This window comes from Pagrus major, chromosome 9, assembly GCF_040436345.1.
Source record: "Pagrus major chromosome 9, Pma_NU_1.0".
NCBI classification, from domain to species: domain Eukaryota; kingdom Metazoa; phylum Chordata; class Actinopteri; order Spariformes; family Sparidae; genus Pagrus; species Pagrus major.
Window position 1 is genome coordinate 13,726,889 of NC_133223.1, and position 16,540 is coordinate 13,743,428.

Below are 16,540 nucleotides of genomic sequence, written 5' to 3' on the forward strand. Positions count from 1 at the left end.
TTTATTTTACCTCACCTTGCCTACAAACATAAGATTTTAACAACACATGGGGACATTTTTACACCATAAAAAGCTAGATTGTGTTCCTTTGAACAGACATGAGATGTGTGAAAGAAGCTCTGTGATGTGCCTTGTGGACAGACAGGCAGGTGTAAAGAGGCGAGATGTGAAAAACAAACATGTACGCCTACCTGTCTACTCCTAATCAAGATGCAGTCTTCATCCTGGGATCAGTCTGAGAGAGAGAGGATGAGTGAGAGGAGCACGAGCATAATCTCCTGCAGCTCAGGTGAGACGAGACAGAGGAGGATATTTGATGAATATTTTTGAAATTCTCTAGAGATACATGTAGTAATGTTGCAGCCTGATCTCCTGGAATATAACATTTCAGCACCATGTTTTTTAAAATTCTGATGGAGGTGCTCTTTATGCACATGCATTCACACACACATTTCTCCAGGATTACTTTATTTCATCTCGAGCCTTTTGCCTTTCAGTTCCTGGAAGCATGCGAGCTCTGTATGTGTCAGTGCTGCTCGTTTCCCTTCTGCTCGGCTTCCTGCCGCCTATAGGTACATCAGCAGCTCACACAGAGCAATACACATGAGCGGACTTGACAGTGTAATATACAGTAATTCTGACATGATGGACAAAGTGTGAAATAATGTTCACACCTCTTTCTGTCTTCGTCTCCTTTGACAGGAGCAGAGGAGAGCGTCGCCGGCGGGAGGAGGGAGGACAGGCAGAAACGAAGCCCGCCCTACTGGGGCCTGTGGTCGTCAGACTTTTTCGGGTGGTTGGAGGAGCTGCGAGCTCAGGCAGCTTACGAGGGGATGCAGGACCTGGCTCGCACCTTCTGGGCTCACTTCCCCATCAGCAACGAGCTGGGCTACGATAGTCCCGAGTCTGACCCTCAACCTGAGGAGTGAGGAAGAAGAGAGACAGGGTGCAGATTTAAGAGTGTGAGGGTGGGTGGAAGCCTCCTTCAACATGTGTTTACATGTTCACAGCATGGGGACGTTGCTGTCTGTATGTATAAAAATATACAATTGTGTAGTATTTCTTCCCTATTGTGTTTCCTTTTAAAAAGTATTGAAGTGATAACTCTTTCCTTTGCCACAAACTGGGTTTGCACATTTTGATGAAACTATAGAAATCATTGTTTTTAAACTTGTAAAGTATAGAAAATATGTAATGCTTCATGTCTTATACAACACTTATATATTACATTTGTTTGCAAACCACCCAATCGCCAGAATAAATGTTGACAATGTATATTTCTGCAAATTACAGATATGTTCAAACATTTCTTTGTGTTGCTCTTGTGATTCTTTAGGTACTATTTTCCATCATATCTTGTGACAATGCTGTGCTTATAGTACCACTTGGTAAGGGTTAGGGAGGGAAAATATGATGTTTTGGCTTAAAATACTTGTTTTGTCCACCACAAACTGCCTCGAGATGTGCCAGGGTCTAGTTAAAAGTTTCAGTTTTGGTAACTACAAACACGGCTGGAAATGCCCGTGTCAAAAATGAGTGGTTTAGATACAGCAGGAAATTGTCCCGAGGTCTCCTTAAAAATATCCAGTGGTGTCCCGCATACAAATGTTGAAACGCAGTCTTGAACTGTGGTCACTGGCTTGGCCTTCTCAACTTAACTCAACCACCATCCCCTCTAGCTTTGGATACAACAGTCAGGTAATAAACATGGAATCTGAACGTGATGTTAGTTTTGTAGAAATGTCAACGTAGCCTGTGACACAAATGTGAAGGTAACCTCGGTTTGTAGAAACGTTTACTGCCAACATCTTATGGTGACTGAGCTTTTGCCAAATAATAAGACAAATGAATTAACATTATGTTTTCCTACACAGTGACTTTATGTTTAATACAACATTTGTGCAAAAATCCTCTCTTCATGAACATTTGAATGTTCTTTTCATACTTTCCAACCCTCATGATTTTCATTGTCTCCTCCTGGTGTCACACTTCCCCTTTTTTTGCTCCTGAAATATGACAATTTTTCAAACTTTTTTCCCTTTTGGTAATCATAACCTGTTTCTGGCACTGTACAGCGTGTACTCTTGCTGTGCTGTGGCACCTCATAATCCTCAGTGAGTGAGAGATGGACAGAGAAATGGAGAGGAGAAAGGATTTTACACAAATTGCAGACGCCCTGGGGAGAAGAATTCCCATTTCTTTCTTGTAGTTTTAAAGTAAAGGGGCCATAATAATCTGCCGTGTCGATTTTTCTGTCAATCACCATGAATAGGCTGCAGGGCTGATGGATGTCAGTCTGCAGGACTTTTTTCTATTAAGTGTTCTAACATTGCTGTGCACTTTTACTGGAGTTAAGGATTGGGGTACTTCCTCCACCGCTGGGCATCTCAGAGTCTCCAAACTAACATAAAGCATCATTTTCTGCAGCAGACTTCGACTTAAACATGTAAACAGTTCAAAATCCTCTTTGCAAGCATTCTCATGAAAATGTAAGGAACATGAACCTCAGGGTTTCTTTCATCTTTTAGCTAGTAGAATGCAAATTTTGACCTTGAGATTTGTCTTTTGAGTGAAGAGTGTTGGTGTGAGCTTTCTGAGATGTCTGTGTGCAAAAGTGTCAGACAGACACTAAAGTGAATCTGACTCGGGTCACAATGCTCAGTCAAGTCAAGTGTGAGGAGAAGGGGGAAGGGAAGATGGAGTCAAAGACATTCCATATATTTACATCTGATAGGTTTACCCTTTTTGCTTTGATGATAATTTCATGCTTTTGCGGGCAAATAAAAATAAAGCTTTGTACATAATAATAATAATAACTTTATTTATATAGCACTTTTCAAAAACAAGTTACAAAGTGCTTTACAATAAAACAGATAAAATAATTAGTTAAAATCCAAACAGAGATATAATATTTAAAACAATTTAAATAGTTACATCAGTAGTCGTGTCCAGGGATGCTGGAAGGCAGTCACAGCTGGGGGTGCTGAGAAGTCGGTCTGTATTTTGATGTTGTAGTAAATGTATAGGATAACTTATATCTAACAAAAATGTGTAACAATTTGAAAACTGAAGACAGCGTATGTGAAAACCAACTACAGGTTAAGGGGCCACAACCTCTGCAGTCGACAACAGCAAGGAGATGAAGAGGGAGAGGAATTCCCCAGACTCTCTTATAAAATCTCTGAATTTTGTGTATGGTTGAGTTAAGAGAAACTTTATAAACTTTGTACAATGCTTTCCATGATAAATTCCTAATCATTTGGTCCTTCTTGTAAATTCGGCAAGTATTATACATGAATATAGACATCTCATAGTAGAGAGGAGCATTTCTGACATGGATCTGCCTGTTTGTGACAGTTAACAGAGACTCCAGTCTGCAGTGAAGTTCACACACTTGGCAGATTAACCAGAGAACTGTCAAGTAACATTGTTTTCATGATGGAAGAAAGTTTTTATATCATGTGGAAGATCAATTAAAGGGATTTATAAAATCTCTTAGGGGGAGCTGCAGCCCCCTCAGCATCCCTACTTCCCGTGTCCATTGTCGTGTCCACATATCCCAACGCTCAGTGTGGTGTACATGTGATGTGAGTGAAGATCAAACCAGATGTCAGATGAAGGTTTCACAATCATTGGATATTTCTTCCTGTCAGAAAAGCCATGTTCTCTCTGCGCCACATGTCTTTCATCCCCTCGTTCTCATCCTCCTCTCTTGTTTCAGTCAGCTCCGTGGTGGCTGAAGGATTACAAATGGACCCCGAGGGACACATGACTGATCAGTGTGTGCGTGTCTGTTTCCACTATGTGTTTTGGGGGTTTCAGGCAGAGATCTATGAATTTCACGCTCAGGAAATCTGTATTCCTATCTCATAAATCCACAGACATCTGTTTTGCCTTTAGTATTTTTGTTTTTCATCCACAATGAGAATGTGCGCCGGAGGACACTGAGCCATTCATGAGACCCACTGTAGACAGAGAAGCCAGGGATGCAGCCTGCCCCTTCTCAGAGGTATCTGATGAATAAAAACGCAGGGGAAATCATGTCTATAGGCAGCCGGAGGTTAGAGCTTTTCAGCAATACACCAGCCATGACTCACACTGTTCAGTTCAGTGCACAATGAACTGAGCCTCTTTTTCGTTCCAGTATCCATGTGTGAGTGTGCAGCTAAAGTGTTTGTGAGTGAGGGAGCACACAGGCAAAATGCACGGTTTTTATAAAGAAGACACTGATTCAGCTTGAACGATGAATTAAGGCAAGCAGGAGTGCATGAATATTCATCCTCACTCTATTTGCTTCAACTTTCCAGCCTTTTGTTTTGTTGCTCACTTCAACACCTCCCAAAATCCAGCATGAAAGCACTGCAGTCGTCTGCCAGCTTCTCGGTTTCCTGCATTCCATCTCCACCTGAGAGGAACAGAGAGAGACTCTTTTTAGATCCAAACCAAACACACACACACACACACAGTGAGAATTTGTCAATGAAACCTCTATAAAGTAAAAGTTTATCATTTAATCTGGAAGCAAAAAGGCTGTGATGACTGTGTGTACAGTGGTTTCGTGTGGAATTTATGACTGAGTTACAATCACAGCAGTCAGCAGTCATAAAAGTGAAATTAACTATAAACAGTGCAACACAACCTTCCCTTAACAAATGAAGTCAAATTTAAAAGAAATAAAAAACACACTCTGCCAGTTTTATGCACTTGTTACTTGGTCTTTTAAGACCGGTAACCTGTGGTGGCTAATGTTAGCAAATATGTACTAACACTGGCTAATGTTAGCAAACCTTAACTCGATCTTGAGCATGGATGTTAAAAGTGAGCTGGATACAGCGTTGCGTCAAAGCAATTTGTCCTCGTGGCCACTTGCGGTACTGCAATGAAAAAAACTGCACACATTTTCCCATTGAGTATCATCATAACCGAGATATAAATAAAGATTCAAGACTGGATCTTGCTTGGTTGTGACACCATCACTGTGACAAAAATCTGTCCACGGGAAGCTGACAACGACACCTGACAGTGCTCAATCTGCTGCTAATTACCAGCTGTGGCAGCATTGGCTGGTAATGTTTTCACTGTGAGAGTCTATGTGTCTCATTATGGCAAATGCTGGATAGCATCATGACCGTGCAAGATGCAGCCATTAAACTTCACAGGTGTGCAAGCTGAGAATAACCAAGAGTGTAGAGAGCTATTCTGATGTTTGTGCTGTCATCCAAAAGTAGTCTGAGTGGGCCAGCGAAAGAAACCCTGATGTACATGTGCAGTGGGCCACACAACTCAAAAACAATCCTGGAAAGTAGAAAACTTATTTGCCTAACGTGGGAAATTTTCATTTGATTGAAAGGGCGCTATCTTTGCTGGAAAACTTGAGGACGGAAAATGGCACTCAGTAGAGCACAGCTCCGCCAAGGCCCAAACATCTGCTTTTGTAGTCACTCATAAATACCAGCCACCAATGCACTATTCTCTAACAAAATGTTGTAAAAAAAAAAAGACAGTGAGGAAATATTCCTGGATCCACAACAAAAGTTAATCAGGTCTCCTCTGGGCTGAGAGCCATCCTCCATCCAAGTTTAGTGGAAATCCATTCAGCAGTTTTTGTGTAATTCTGATGACAAACCAGCCCACATCCCCTCCTTGACGTAAAAATGTGAGAAATGTTTTACAAAACGCCAGTTCTGATAATGATCACAAGATCAAGACATGATACACAGCATGTACATTGATTTAGCACTGTGGGATCTAATGGGGCTTAAGGTTTTAAATTAATAACCCACAGTTGTATCTTGTTAAAGCAGTTCATGCAATTAGACTGAAGATATTATAAATTCATGCTGCATTCAGCTTATTTCATGTGCAGCCTCATGCTTTATTCTCACTGCAGTAATTAGGCCTTTTCTATATTCCTGGCTGATGAGACAGCCGCTCCCTCAACAGACCCTCTCTGCCTCTCATACTGTCAGCACAGAGGTCCTCAGGCATCTCCCTGTAGTCACTTGCTTCCTGTTGAAACTCATCACTTGTAACTGTTGCCACAGCTCAGAGTTTTACCTCTTTCATTTATTTTAAGTGTCAGACGAATATTACAGAAACACATTCAAAAAGTTTAATTGAGTGTGCATGATTTACATTTGCTTTATTGAAATTCCTTGCAGGCAGTGCAATCATTTTCTTATTAAACGAAAACAGATCAATTTATGACAAATGTGTCCTGCTACAGAAATCGCTTCTCACAGAGTCAATCTGCGTGAAAAAACGGATTCAGTTACATATGTTTTCTTCCGTCTCGCTGCTGCTCATGTGCTGTAAGTATGGGAGATGGAAAAGTACCTGGGACACACATGAAAATCCATTTAAGAGCGGAAAAGCTCCCAGCTGCAGCCTTGTGTCTGTAGGCAGGAGGTAAAAGACATTCCACCTCCATAGGCCAGTTTCCACTTGGAAAGTTTGGGTGTCCGCCCACTCTTCCTTATGCTTGTGCAGCAGCTCATGCACAGTTGTTGCCTCTAAGCAGCCCTGTAAAGACTGAGAGGGGACAAGATGGCATCCCAGCAGTTCTACATGAAGTTAATGGGGCTGGCTGTGTTGCTGACACTGTTGGCTCTTAGGGGTGAGCTCAATCCTCTTCTTTCTCTGGCTTTTAGTCTGCTTTACTAACAATTTGCTTTTAAGATGTCACATTCATCCACGTTAGTCCGTTCTTCATCATCTGCCTCTGTACTTATGTCTACCTTTCCGTGGTTTCTGACAGCAGTGTCAGGTAGAAAGATGAATTACTGCATGTCAAAGTGTGTGGGATGTTATTTAAGAGAGGTCATTCTTGGAAAACATGACAGGAAAAAGCAACATTTCCACAGGATTTTGAAGCCTAATGATTTCTGTGTCACTGTCTTCTTATCTCCTTGAGACTCTGAGTAACTTTGATAAGGAAGATGAAAATTCAGTTTGGAGAAAATGGATTCAATGGAAGACGAGAGAGCAGATTTAAAAGGTCATACAAATGATTTTATCCATTCACTTTAAATGAGCATAATCTACATTTCCGCTGCACACTTTTCAAAGCACTTTCCAAACATCTGCCTGAAATATATTTCATCAATCTTTGACACAGACTTTCCATTTTCTTCATTATAGTTTGGTGGGAAACTCAGACAAAGACTTTAAAACTTGCTTGAGATAGAAGAAGAAAAAGAAGACTTTATTAATCCCTTTTCAGAGAAATTCAGGGTTTTTCTTTCTTTTGTTTTCAGAGAATAGGAAATCCATTACGGTGATACCACATCTGCTCCCCTCATGCTCTAAGTTTAACCGTTGGGTGCAACTGTATTTGAGGGGGTGTACATAAGACTGAAAAGACTGTTGTAATCATTCGGTCAATAATGTCATTTATAAGGTGTCGTGTCCATCTGCACACCCTTCAAAAAAAGTGTTGTCCACTGTTGTTATCTGCAAAAGACAAATATGCCATTCTTCAGAAAGTAGCTGGTAGTCATTTAAAGTACATCGGGTTAAAAAAGGAGAAGACATAACACTGGATTGGACCTTTAGAAAGACCTGAGAAATTTCTCACTATTATTTTATTGTTATTGGACAGGCTTTTATCCAGTCCACTCTTTAGACAGCTAAAGCTGTAATCCCTCATTTCAAACCTTCATTTCACTCGCAAATTGATTTTCCTATCTGGTCCTGGTATTAAATCATTCATATCTGCAGCTGCAGTGGTGAGCCACAGGGCTCTACTTTAGGACCAATGATTTTTTTACCTGTAGGCTAACCCATGGTCCATACTGCCTGAGCTGCTGCTGCTCATTCTTTGATAATTATCAATAAATATGATGATGTGATTTTCCTTTACCCTCATTAAAAGAGTGAGAAAGCAAAGGAGAGTGCACAGGGGAAAAAAAACTGCCCTTCACCTGCTGTGTGTATTCTCTTCATTTTTGTGACGTATTCTACAGATACAGACATTAAAAATAGTGAAACGCTGGTATGAAGTCAATATGACTGTCAGACTACAGGTTGTATTCAGGTCTATTTTTGCAGAGATCTGTGCGTGTTTCCGGAAAAATAGGCAAGACTCTGAATCTTTAATCTGTTAACATAGACACCGAAATGAAAGGCGGTGTGTTAAGCCTGTAAGACTTGGCACTGTCGATACAGTTACACAATGTAGATCTCCATGGTCACCAATGTCAATGAGCAACTAATTCTTTGAGCAGAAAGAGGCCTTGAAATGTACCAAATGTCGAACAGAACAGAAAAAACGCCAGGCATACGCACATTTTAAGAAGACTCAGTCATGCTAGCAGCTGTGTGAGGCCATACCTCAGCCCTGTTTATCGTGCTGAGCATCTTAGTTCAACATGTTAGCATGCAAACATTTACTAATTAGCACTGAACTCAGAGTTCTGGACGACCTAATCCTCTGACCTGATGATGGCGCTCGATAAAAAGTTAAGGGATCACCAAAGTTATTACAATGTCACACATTTGCATAATTTATACCTATATTCACAGCTGAAGTGAAGCTAACTGGAAGCTAAAAACACAACAGAGCTGACTGAAGACATGGTGAGTGGTGCTGTCTCAGGCGTGTTTGAGCCGACCAATCATAGTAGACCTATGAACCAGAAAATGAGCCTAATATGTCCCCTTTAAATGCAAATTTAAATAAGTTCATGTTCCTTAAGATTTCAGTGTTGTTCTGCCTCTGACTTTTGTTTGATTAACATCTTGAGAAGTGCCATTTTATCCTTTGATGGTTATTATATAGTGATTGTACTGCAGCCATTCAAATGCACTGAAGAGCTGATAACTGCACTATTACAGAAGTATTATTCAAGAAGGTCGCTACTGTACTTTCTAACGCTGGCTGTGGATTCAATAACAGCGCATTCAAAAGCTCTGGAAAGAATGACTCATAGTGTATAGTACACATAATGGACAGACTGCAGTAGTGTTGAGAAAAGGTCTGCAGGAATGTATTGTTCATAGCTCAGGCAACACAAACTGGAGAAAAAAACATGTGAGCAATTTTCTGTAACTGCTGCTTGACATTTAACGGCACAGTGCAAATGTTTAGTGTGTAAGCAAGACTCAATCTTAGGTTGTGGACTGGACTGTGTTGGCAACTTTTCCTTCTTCTCCTTAAAGGAATAGTTCACTCTAAAACAAAATTCAGTCATTATCGACTCATCCACATGCTGATGAGATCTCCGGTGTAGTTTCTTATTCCTCGAAGTGCAGCTGGAGACCCGCGGGGCTACCCTCTGGCAGGAATAATCCATATAACGAGCGTAAGCGGCGCCCGAGAGGAAAAGGTCCATAAAACTACACAAAACTTTGTAATATTCCTCCATACTGCTCGTCCGCTGCAATCCAAGTGTCCTGAAGTGGCGACATCCAGAGTTTACTCGAAACGACGTCATTTAGTACATTTTTCTAGCCTAAAGTCACGCTCCGCGTTCACCCGAGTACACTATGGAAGCCACGCCGGACAAGATGAACGAGACTCGCGATAGATACACACCGGTATTTACATCCTTTTGTGAGTGTCAAAGTTTCAAATCACTAGTGCAGGCAGATCCCTCTTGTGTTTGTGTGTTGCGCGGTCGCTCAAAGCAGGAAGTAATCTTGTCCGGCGCGGCTTCCATAGTGCAATCAGCTGTGAGGGAGACTCGCGTGAACGCGGAGCATGCCTTCAGGCAGATATAGCATAGTGACTGTTTAGGCTAGAAAAATGTACTAAATGACGTCGTTTCGAGTAAACTCTGGATGTCGCCACTTCAGGACACTTGGATTGCAGCGGACGAGCAGTATGGAGGAATATTACAAAGTTTTTGTGTAGTTTTATGGCCCTTTTCCTCTCGGGCACAATTGACGCTGGTTATATGGATTATTCCTGCCTGAGGGTACCCCCGCGGGTCTCCAGCTGCACTTTGAGGAATAAGAAACTACACCGGACTCCTCATCAGCATGAGGGTGAGTCGATAATGACTGAATTTCGTTCTAGAGTGAACTATTCCTTTAAATCACACTCAGTGCTCACTGACGTTTGAACCTATAATGAATACTGAGAACAAACACATCTATGAAGCTGGTTTAGTTAAAGCACAAGTTCAACCAAAAATGAGAATTCAGTCATTACCTACTCACCCTGATGCCGATGAGAAGCTGGGGTAAGTTTCATAGTCAACAAAACATTTCTGGAGCTTCACAGCAAAATAGCATTGCAGCATTTTTGGGTGAACTGTTCCTTTAACTGACATGGTGAAAATGGCATCAAAACGCCATTTTGATGAAGCTTTGACAAAGAAAAGGAAGCTAGAACGTCTGATGAACCATCTCTGTATGAGCAGCCTTAAACGCGTACACAAGTAGAAAGTTGGTTTGTCCATTAAAAAAAATTAACTTCACCCATTTTCTGCCTGCCAGAACTGGCAAAAGCCTGTGATTTACACCAAACATCCATTGTGTGTGACTGTTTAGAAATGAGTGACAGCTGATTAGGTTGTGTTTTAATTTTTAATCAAGTTGATTAACACAACCTAATCAGCTGTTGAATAAATCAACAGTGTAACTTACCTAGCTTGAAGTATGGTGTTTCATACTGCCACTCATTAGCTCTCTCCTTACTCTCCTGAACAGATGTGTCCAGTGACAGCAGCTTGCACAAGATCTTGAGGAAAAGAGACGGTAACATTTAACTCATCAGTATTTTCATACTGCTGATGCAAATACCAACCCAAGTGAAAGGTGTAATAACTGTGCCTTTCATTCTGCTGCTTCCATCCAGTGGCAGGAGCAGGTACTGCCCCCTCAAAGTCCTCTGTAGCCGTCCCCTCTTCCAAGGCTCTGGAGTTCCTGTCAAAACTGAGCAGAACCAAGAGGAACGTCTGGGATCGCAGTAGACAGGACGTACAGCAGTGGATTATGCAGTTTATGTACATGGGATTTGATGAGCAGGTGGGTTATGTTTTTTTTCCCAGGAGAGTTCAGGTTTTCTCTGAACTCCTGGAGTCTTTCAGCACAAGGATCAATATCCAGTGGGGCCGCCAATAGGTCGGGTATTCTTCAAAACAACAGTGATCCACATAACAAAAACAGCAGATAGATTTACCACCTTTTGAGAAATGACTTTTCACATACGAACAAAAGAACACACACACCAGAAACACAATACGTCTCTCACCAGTCTGTCTCTTACAAAGAGTCCATATGACCAGAAATTCTTTCATACGTTTCTGATATTTTTGTAGAAATGAGTTTCCACGTCCTCATGTGACAGAGTCCACTTGTATCTTACCTTAAAGGACCGCTCCAGGCATTTAGTCTTGAATTTATGTAAAGTTGAGAAACTTTGGACAGACAGATTTAAAATCAACAGTCAAAACTGAAGCAGCAGAAGCAGAGATTTTCAGACTTTTTGCCCGTAGTATGGGTCAAGCACCAAATAAGCCGGATCCTACGCTTCCCACGATCCACCTTGTGTCTTTTGTTGGCCAATTCCCCCAGATTGTAAAGCATCTGTCTGTCTATTTTGTAGTTTTTGAGCCAAAGCAGAGATTACCCTGATGATGTCACAAGTCAAAGTCATACTTATCAATTAGTCTATAAAGATTAGTGAAAACAATCTTCGAGAAACCAAAATTATATCATCAAATTGTTTGTTTGGTCCAACCAGCGGCCCAGAACCCAAAGACTGATCATTTTCTATCATACTTGAAAATGTAAATGTTTCTTCAAAAATGACAGAAAAAACTAATTGATTATCAAAATGGCTGGCAATCAATTATTTTTCAATCAACTAATTGACTAATTGTTGTAGCTCTAGTGAATGTGGACATAAAAATCAGTGGCAGTACCCTTATAGTAATGCAAGTGCAATCTTGTGTATAGTTTTTAACCCATATAGAGAGGTGAAGTCCCGCCCCTTCCAGTGGGCCCCATAGGACCCGGTTTCAGAAAAAAACATTTCTGGTGGTTAATGGTGAGAGACAAAGACATTTTTTGATCCCGTTTGAATTGTGCCTTGAGTTACACATGGGATGTTTGCCATTTTAAAAGATAATTTTGCAAGTCAGTAACGTTATGGGACTTTCTAAATTTCCCTCGGGATCTATAAAGTATCTATCCATCCATCCATCTAGTAAAGTTTCATTTAGTTTTGTGTCCGAACTATATCATCTTGCACAATATACATCACCAACACCAAAATGGCCGTTCCTTGCAAAAGAAAAAGTATGAAAAAAGGTGAAAATCACAACAAGTCGTATTAACAGTTATGTGTACTGGCTCGATAAGGTTTCGCTTATTGGTATTGGTGAGGAAAAACGAGAAGACGACACTTACGTGACTGTTGGGTGTGTAGTCTTCATAAGTATGTACTTTCAGTCTTACTCTTGATTAGTTTTATGGCAAACTGTAACTTTCTGGAACATTTTTAATGCTGCAATGTTGTATATTGCAGATATTTGAAGGGATGCCATCTGCCAAGTACAAACATGGAAGTGAATACATCAATGCCTTCCATCACACACAAATATAACCCCACTTGCAGAGCCCATCTAAGCTTTCCTTCAGGTCACTGACTGTCATGTACAATTCACCAGGGATGGTCAGGAATGGAGGGAACAGATCATAACAACAGATAAAAAGGGAGCAGAGTGCACAAAATAACCCTCTCCCGCCACTGTTTTTGACAGCAGACAGCTTTTTCGTTTCACCCAGCTGGATTGGGATGCCATTTGCTGTGAAAGCATTGGCCTTTTCAACATTTGCCTTTTCATGCATCTCTGCTGCTGACGGTCTCAGTGGACACCTTATCAGCTGCCTCTGTGTCTATTAGCTTGAGGTTTGTCGAATTTCCTAACGAGTTACGTCTGTGGCGGGGATTTTGTTTCCTTACCAGAGGCTGGAGGCCGACCTGTCGTACTGGATGGACCACGCTCGCTCCAATGACCAAGGCCGTCAACACCACTATGATGAAAACGCCCCCATCGGCCCGCGTGACTCTGGTTCCTACAGACATGGAGCTAATGTCAATTATGACTACTATTAACTCCAGCCTGAGACGGACTCCATGCAGCTATCAACATTCAAATACTCCACAGCTGCTCTGACTTCTTTGTTTCTTTGTCACATCCACCAGTATAATCCATTCTCAACATTTTCTCTTCATCCCTATATTTTATTTCTTTTTCACTGCTCTCCAAATTTAGTTTTGAGGCAGCTGATTTGTATGAAATACTGTTCAAATTTGATGTTGTGACATCTCTTTCTTATCGCTAAATTCTTGTAAATAAAGATGTGGCTTTGTACTGATTAAGTCCCCTGCATCTTAACTCTCTCTCTCTCTCTCCCACATACACACTCACACACAGTCTTCCCTAATTATATCATACACAGAATATTCGAAATATTTTATTAAAATAACATCTTCATCTGAAATCGATAATGCACATCCTGACATGAGATTTCACAAAGTAGAACACACTGATGTTCTGATAAACACGTAGTGATGTTTAACAGTCTGTCTGGGAGATTTGCAGGGTCCTGTGGTGAGCTGCATGAACAGCCAACAGGGTGCTGGCACACCGCTGATAAGAGGACAAACCATCCAGTGGAAAAACAAAGTCAGGTAGCTCACCTCCGGAGAAAAAACACCATAAAACTGATAAAATAAACATGAAGCACTGATGCACAGTACAAGCTGTTTGCAAGATTCTCGAGTCAGTAATTTTAAATAGCAAAAAGCATAAATTCACAAAAGAAGGCAGGCTGGGTTTCAGATTTCTTGCCTCAAATTTCTGTTTTTGATTCCTGTCCACCCAACACACAAGCTCGGGTAAGGAAGACCTTACCCCACAGTGCATCTGCAGCTCCGACGCAAGGCAACACTGTCTTTTTGAAAGAGACTTTTAAGAGAAAGCTGTCTCTGGGTCTCAGAAAAGACACCATATCTCAGAGCTCTTCACTCAACACTGTATTTCAGAGAGGGTCAGTCTTCTGAGGGTCCTCAGAGGAGTCTGATCATCCTTCTGTGTTTCAGGAGAGTCTGTGGTGGGACACCAGACTTCAGTTGTGTCTGGGTCGTCCTTTCTTCATGCGGGCGGCTTTAGGTTTGGGGATGTACTGGTTGTTGGCCTGGTGCTCCAGTTCCCTACTGAAATACTGGATGGTTTTGTTCAAGCCTTCCTCCAGGGGCACCTGTCAAGACAACACATATGACATAAAGATACTACCATTCTACATGTTGCAGATATATAAATGTATTGATACAACAATTGGAAGTCAGATATTGGCTGAAAGTATATGAAATTATCAAAAATTACATTTGCTGCTGAGGAACTAGTAGTAAATATTTATTTCAACCTGCTTGAGCTCATTTTTGCTCAAAAACAATCTTTGTTATCTTAAATTAATATTTATCTGGATTGCCACTGAAAAGTAAAACAAAATCTGCAGATTCTGTTTGAGTCTGCTGATCACAGATACTATACTGGTATATATACTGTATATGTTGGGCCGATAAGTAACAAAAATTACAGTACAGAAAAAACAAATTTATGAGAGCTGTTTAGTTTTCAACTGTAAAATGTTCCATTCAGTAAATACATCGGTCACGCTTCTTATGTAATCAAAATGGAGGGATGTTCAAAAATGTTAGTGTTATGCATCAATGTTACAAGAAGAGTTGTGGGCTGATATCAAATATCGATATCAGTATTGTCCTCAAAACCTTGTACATAAGGACTTCAACTTTGTATAACTTCTGAAAGGAAGAGTTTAAATCCTTATTATGTAACTTTGAATACTGATATCAAGAGAATGTATTAATGATGATTTTAATATTACGGTTGTTAATCCACTAATGTTTAAACATTTCTGTATCAGCTTGCGAGACTAATTCCACTTCTCAGAATCTCCATGCACTTATCATGAGTCAGAAAATGCTGGGCTTTTATACGTTCATTGTGATGATGAGACACTGACCAGCTGGTGTAACTGATCAGATCTGCAGCATTGTGACAGTAGGTTTGGAGGTGCGTGTGTGAGCATGTGAGCATTCATCTTATTAACAGTGAGTCTGTCACACGTACCACCGGCTCCCAGCCCAGCATCATCTTGGCTTTCCGGATGTCAGGTCGTCTCCTCTGTGGGTCGTCCTGGGCCTCTGGAAGGAACTGGATCTGACTTCGGCTCACTGAGTGTGTGTGTTCATGGACAAGTGCACAGAGAGAACGGTCTTGTTAGTATTCTTCTCCATACTCCTTTATTACTGCTCATGCTCACATAAACAGGTTCATTGGACAGAGAGGAATCAAGGCAGTTTGATGCGTCTTTGTCAGGATGTTGTGGTGGCTTCATGTGTAGGTGTGCTAACTCTGCCACAGGAACTACTGGGGCTGAAGTGCAAAAACATGACCACAGGTTTCAGCTGTGGAGATACCACACTGGACCACCATAACTGTGATTGGACAGCTTAGGCAGCTTATTTTTTCTACTACATGATTCTGATGTCTGTAGAGATTATTCATAGCAAAAAAAAAAAAATCTTTTTCAGTGGTACAATACCAACTCATAATTAGTTATCTAACAAAGCCACTTCCAGTGCAAATTTTGTCATTGCAGTCACTGCCGCTTTCTATCACAGTGAATGGGAGAATGTTAATATGATCACTTTGTGTATACAGCACAGTAACCGTAAGATACAGTTTGATGATATGAGTCACATCCATCGTTACAACAATAAAAGGTATTCAGTCCTCTTCTGAGATCAATTTAAATTCCAGGACCACCATGACACAGAAGCATACTGTAACTCCACTTTGAAAAAGAACAGGTGACACAGAACAGACAAAAGGAAAAATGAAATAGGACAAGAGTTTGCACAGACACAGGATGATATCTTCATCAATCTAACACCTTACCGACGAGACTTTTGATAAGTCGAGCAAACTCCAATATGGTGTGTTCCTCCGGGTTCCCCTGCGAACAGATTTCAAAAGCCTCCATCACATCAGTGTCAACTTGAGACAAAACATTCAATTAAGACTGGTCTCCATGCGTGGAATTAACTTTCCATTTTCGATTTGACAACCACAGCCGGGTATGATGAACTCACCAGATTGACTGGACTGCTGATGTTACTGTTCATCAACAACACCAGGCCGTTCACTAGGTCGCTGGAAAACAAATCAGACACCGAAGCAGACACATTAAAATCTTTTTTTATTTTTTATTTGACCATATTTGGACGAGAAGTCTGAACTGGGGAAGATATCCCGATCCGATCTGACTGAAAACTCGAGCAAATGCCCCGGTAGCAACCTGTCGGTCACAAACTAGCCACGCCCACAGCGTACTCTGTTTCATCATCTTTTTTAGACTGGGACCATAATTCACAAAATGGACATCGTGCTGTATTGTAGAAGACTTGAAAATAACAATTGAGACCATAAACCCGTTAGGAAACTTTTAACTGAGGTAATAAATCAAGTAAGAAGTCGCGTCATTTTATAAGCTTACATAC

At 41.0% G+C, this 16,540-nt stretch overlaps 3 protein-coding genes across 3 annotated transcripts in view; 2 read left to right on the top strand and 1 right to left on the bottom strand.

Annotated features, from left to right (window-relative positions):
* Positions 1 to 508: 508 nt before the first annotated feature.
* On the top strand, positions 509 to 929 carry otos2 (otospiralin 2). Its single transcript, XM_073473124.1, has 2 exons — positions 509 to 572; positions 703 to 929. The coding sequence occupies exons 1-2, from the start codon at positions 509 to 511 to the stop codon at positions 927 to 929; spliced, it is 291 nt and encodes a 96-aa protein (XP_073329225.1).
* A 5,617-nt stretch (positions 930 to 6,546) lies between these two features.
* On the top strand, positions 6,547 to 13,294 carry ecrg4a (ECRG4 augurin precursor a). The gene is made up of 4 exons (XM_073474327.1): positions 6,547 to 6,616; positions 10,654 to 10,701; positions 10,802 to 10,971; positions 12,917 to 13,294. The coding sequence occupies exons 1-4, from the start codon at positions 6,547 to 6,549 to the stop codon at positions 13,064 to 13,066; spliced, it is 438 nt and encodes a 145-aa protein (XP_073330428.1). The 3' UTR covers positions 13,067 to 13,294.
* Positions 13,295 to 13,415: 121 nt separating this feature from the next.
* uxs1 (UDP-glucuronate decarboxylase 1) overlaps positions 13,416 to 16,540 on the bottom strand; it is a 36,330-nt gene continuing 33,205 nt past the window's right edge. The window contains exons 12-15 of the mRNA XM_073473938.1: positions 16,133 to 16,193; positions 15,939 to 15,996; positions 15,108 to 15,211; positions 13,416 to 14,214 (exon numbers count right to left, since the gene is read on the bottom strand). Of these exons, the coding sequence (XP_073330039.1) occupies positions 14,083 to 14,214; positions 15,108 to 15,211; positions 15,939 to 15,996; positions 16,133 to 16,193 (355 nt within the window). The 3' untranslated portion in view covers positions 13,416 to 14,082. The remainder of the gene's footprint in view (positions 14,215 to 15,107; positions 15,212 to 15,938; positions 15,997 to 16,132; positions 16,194 to 16,540) is intronic.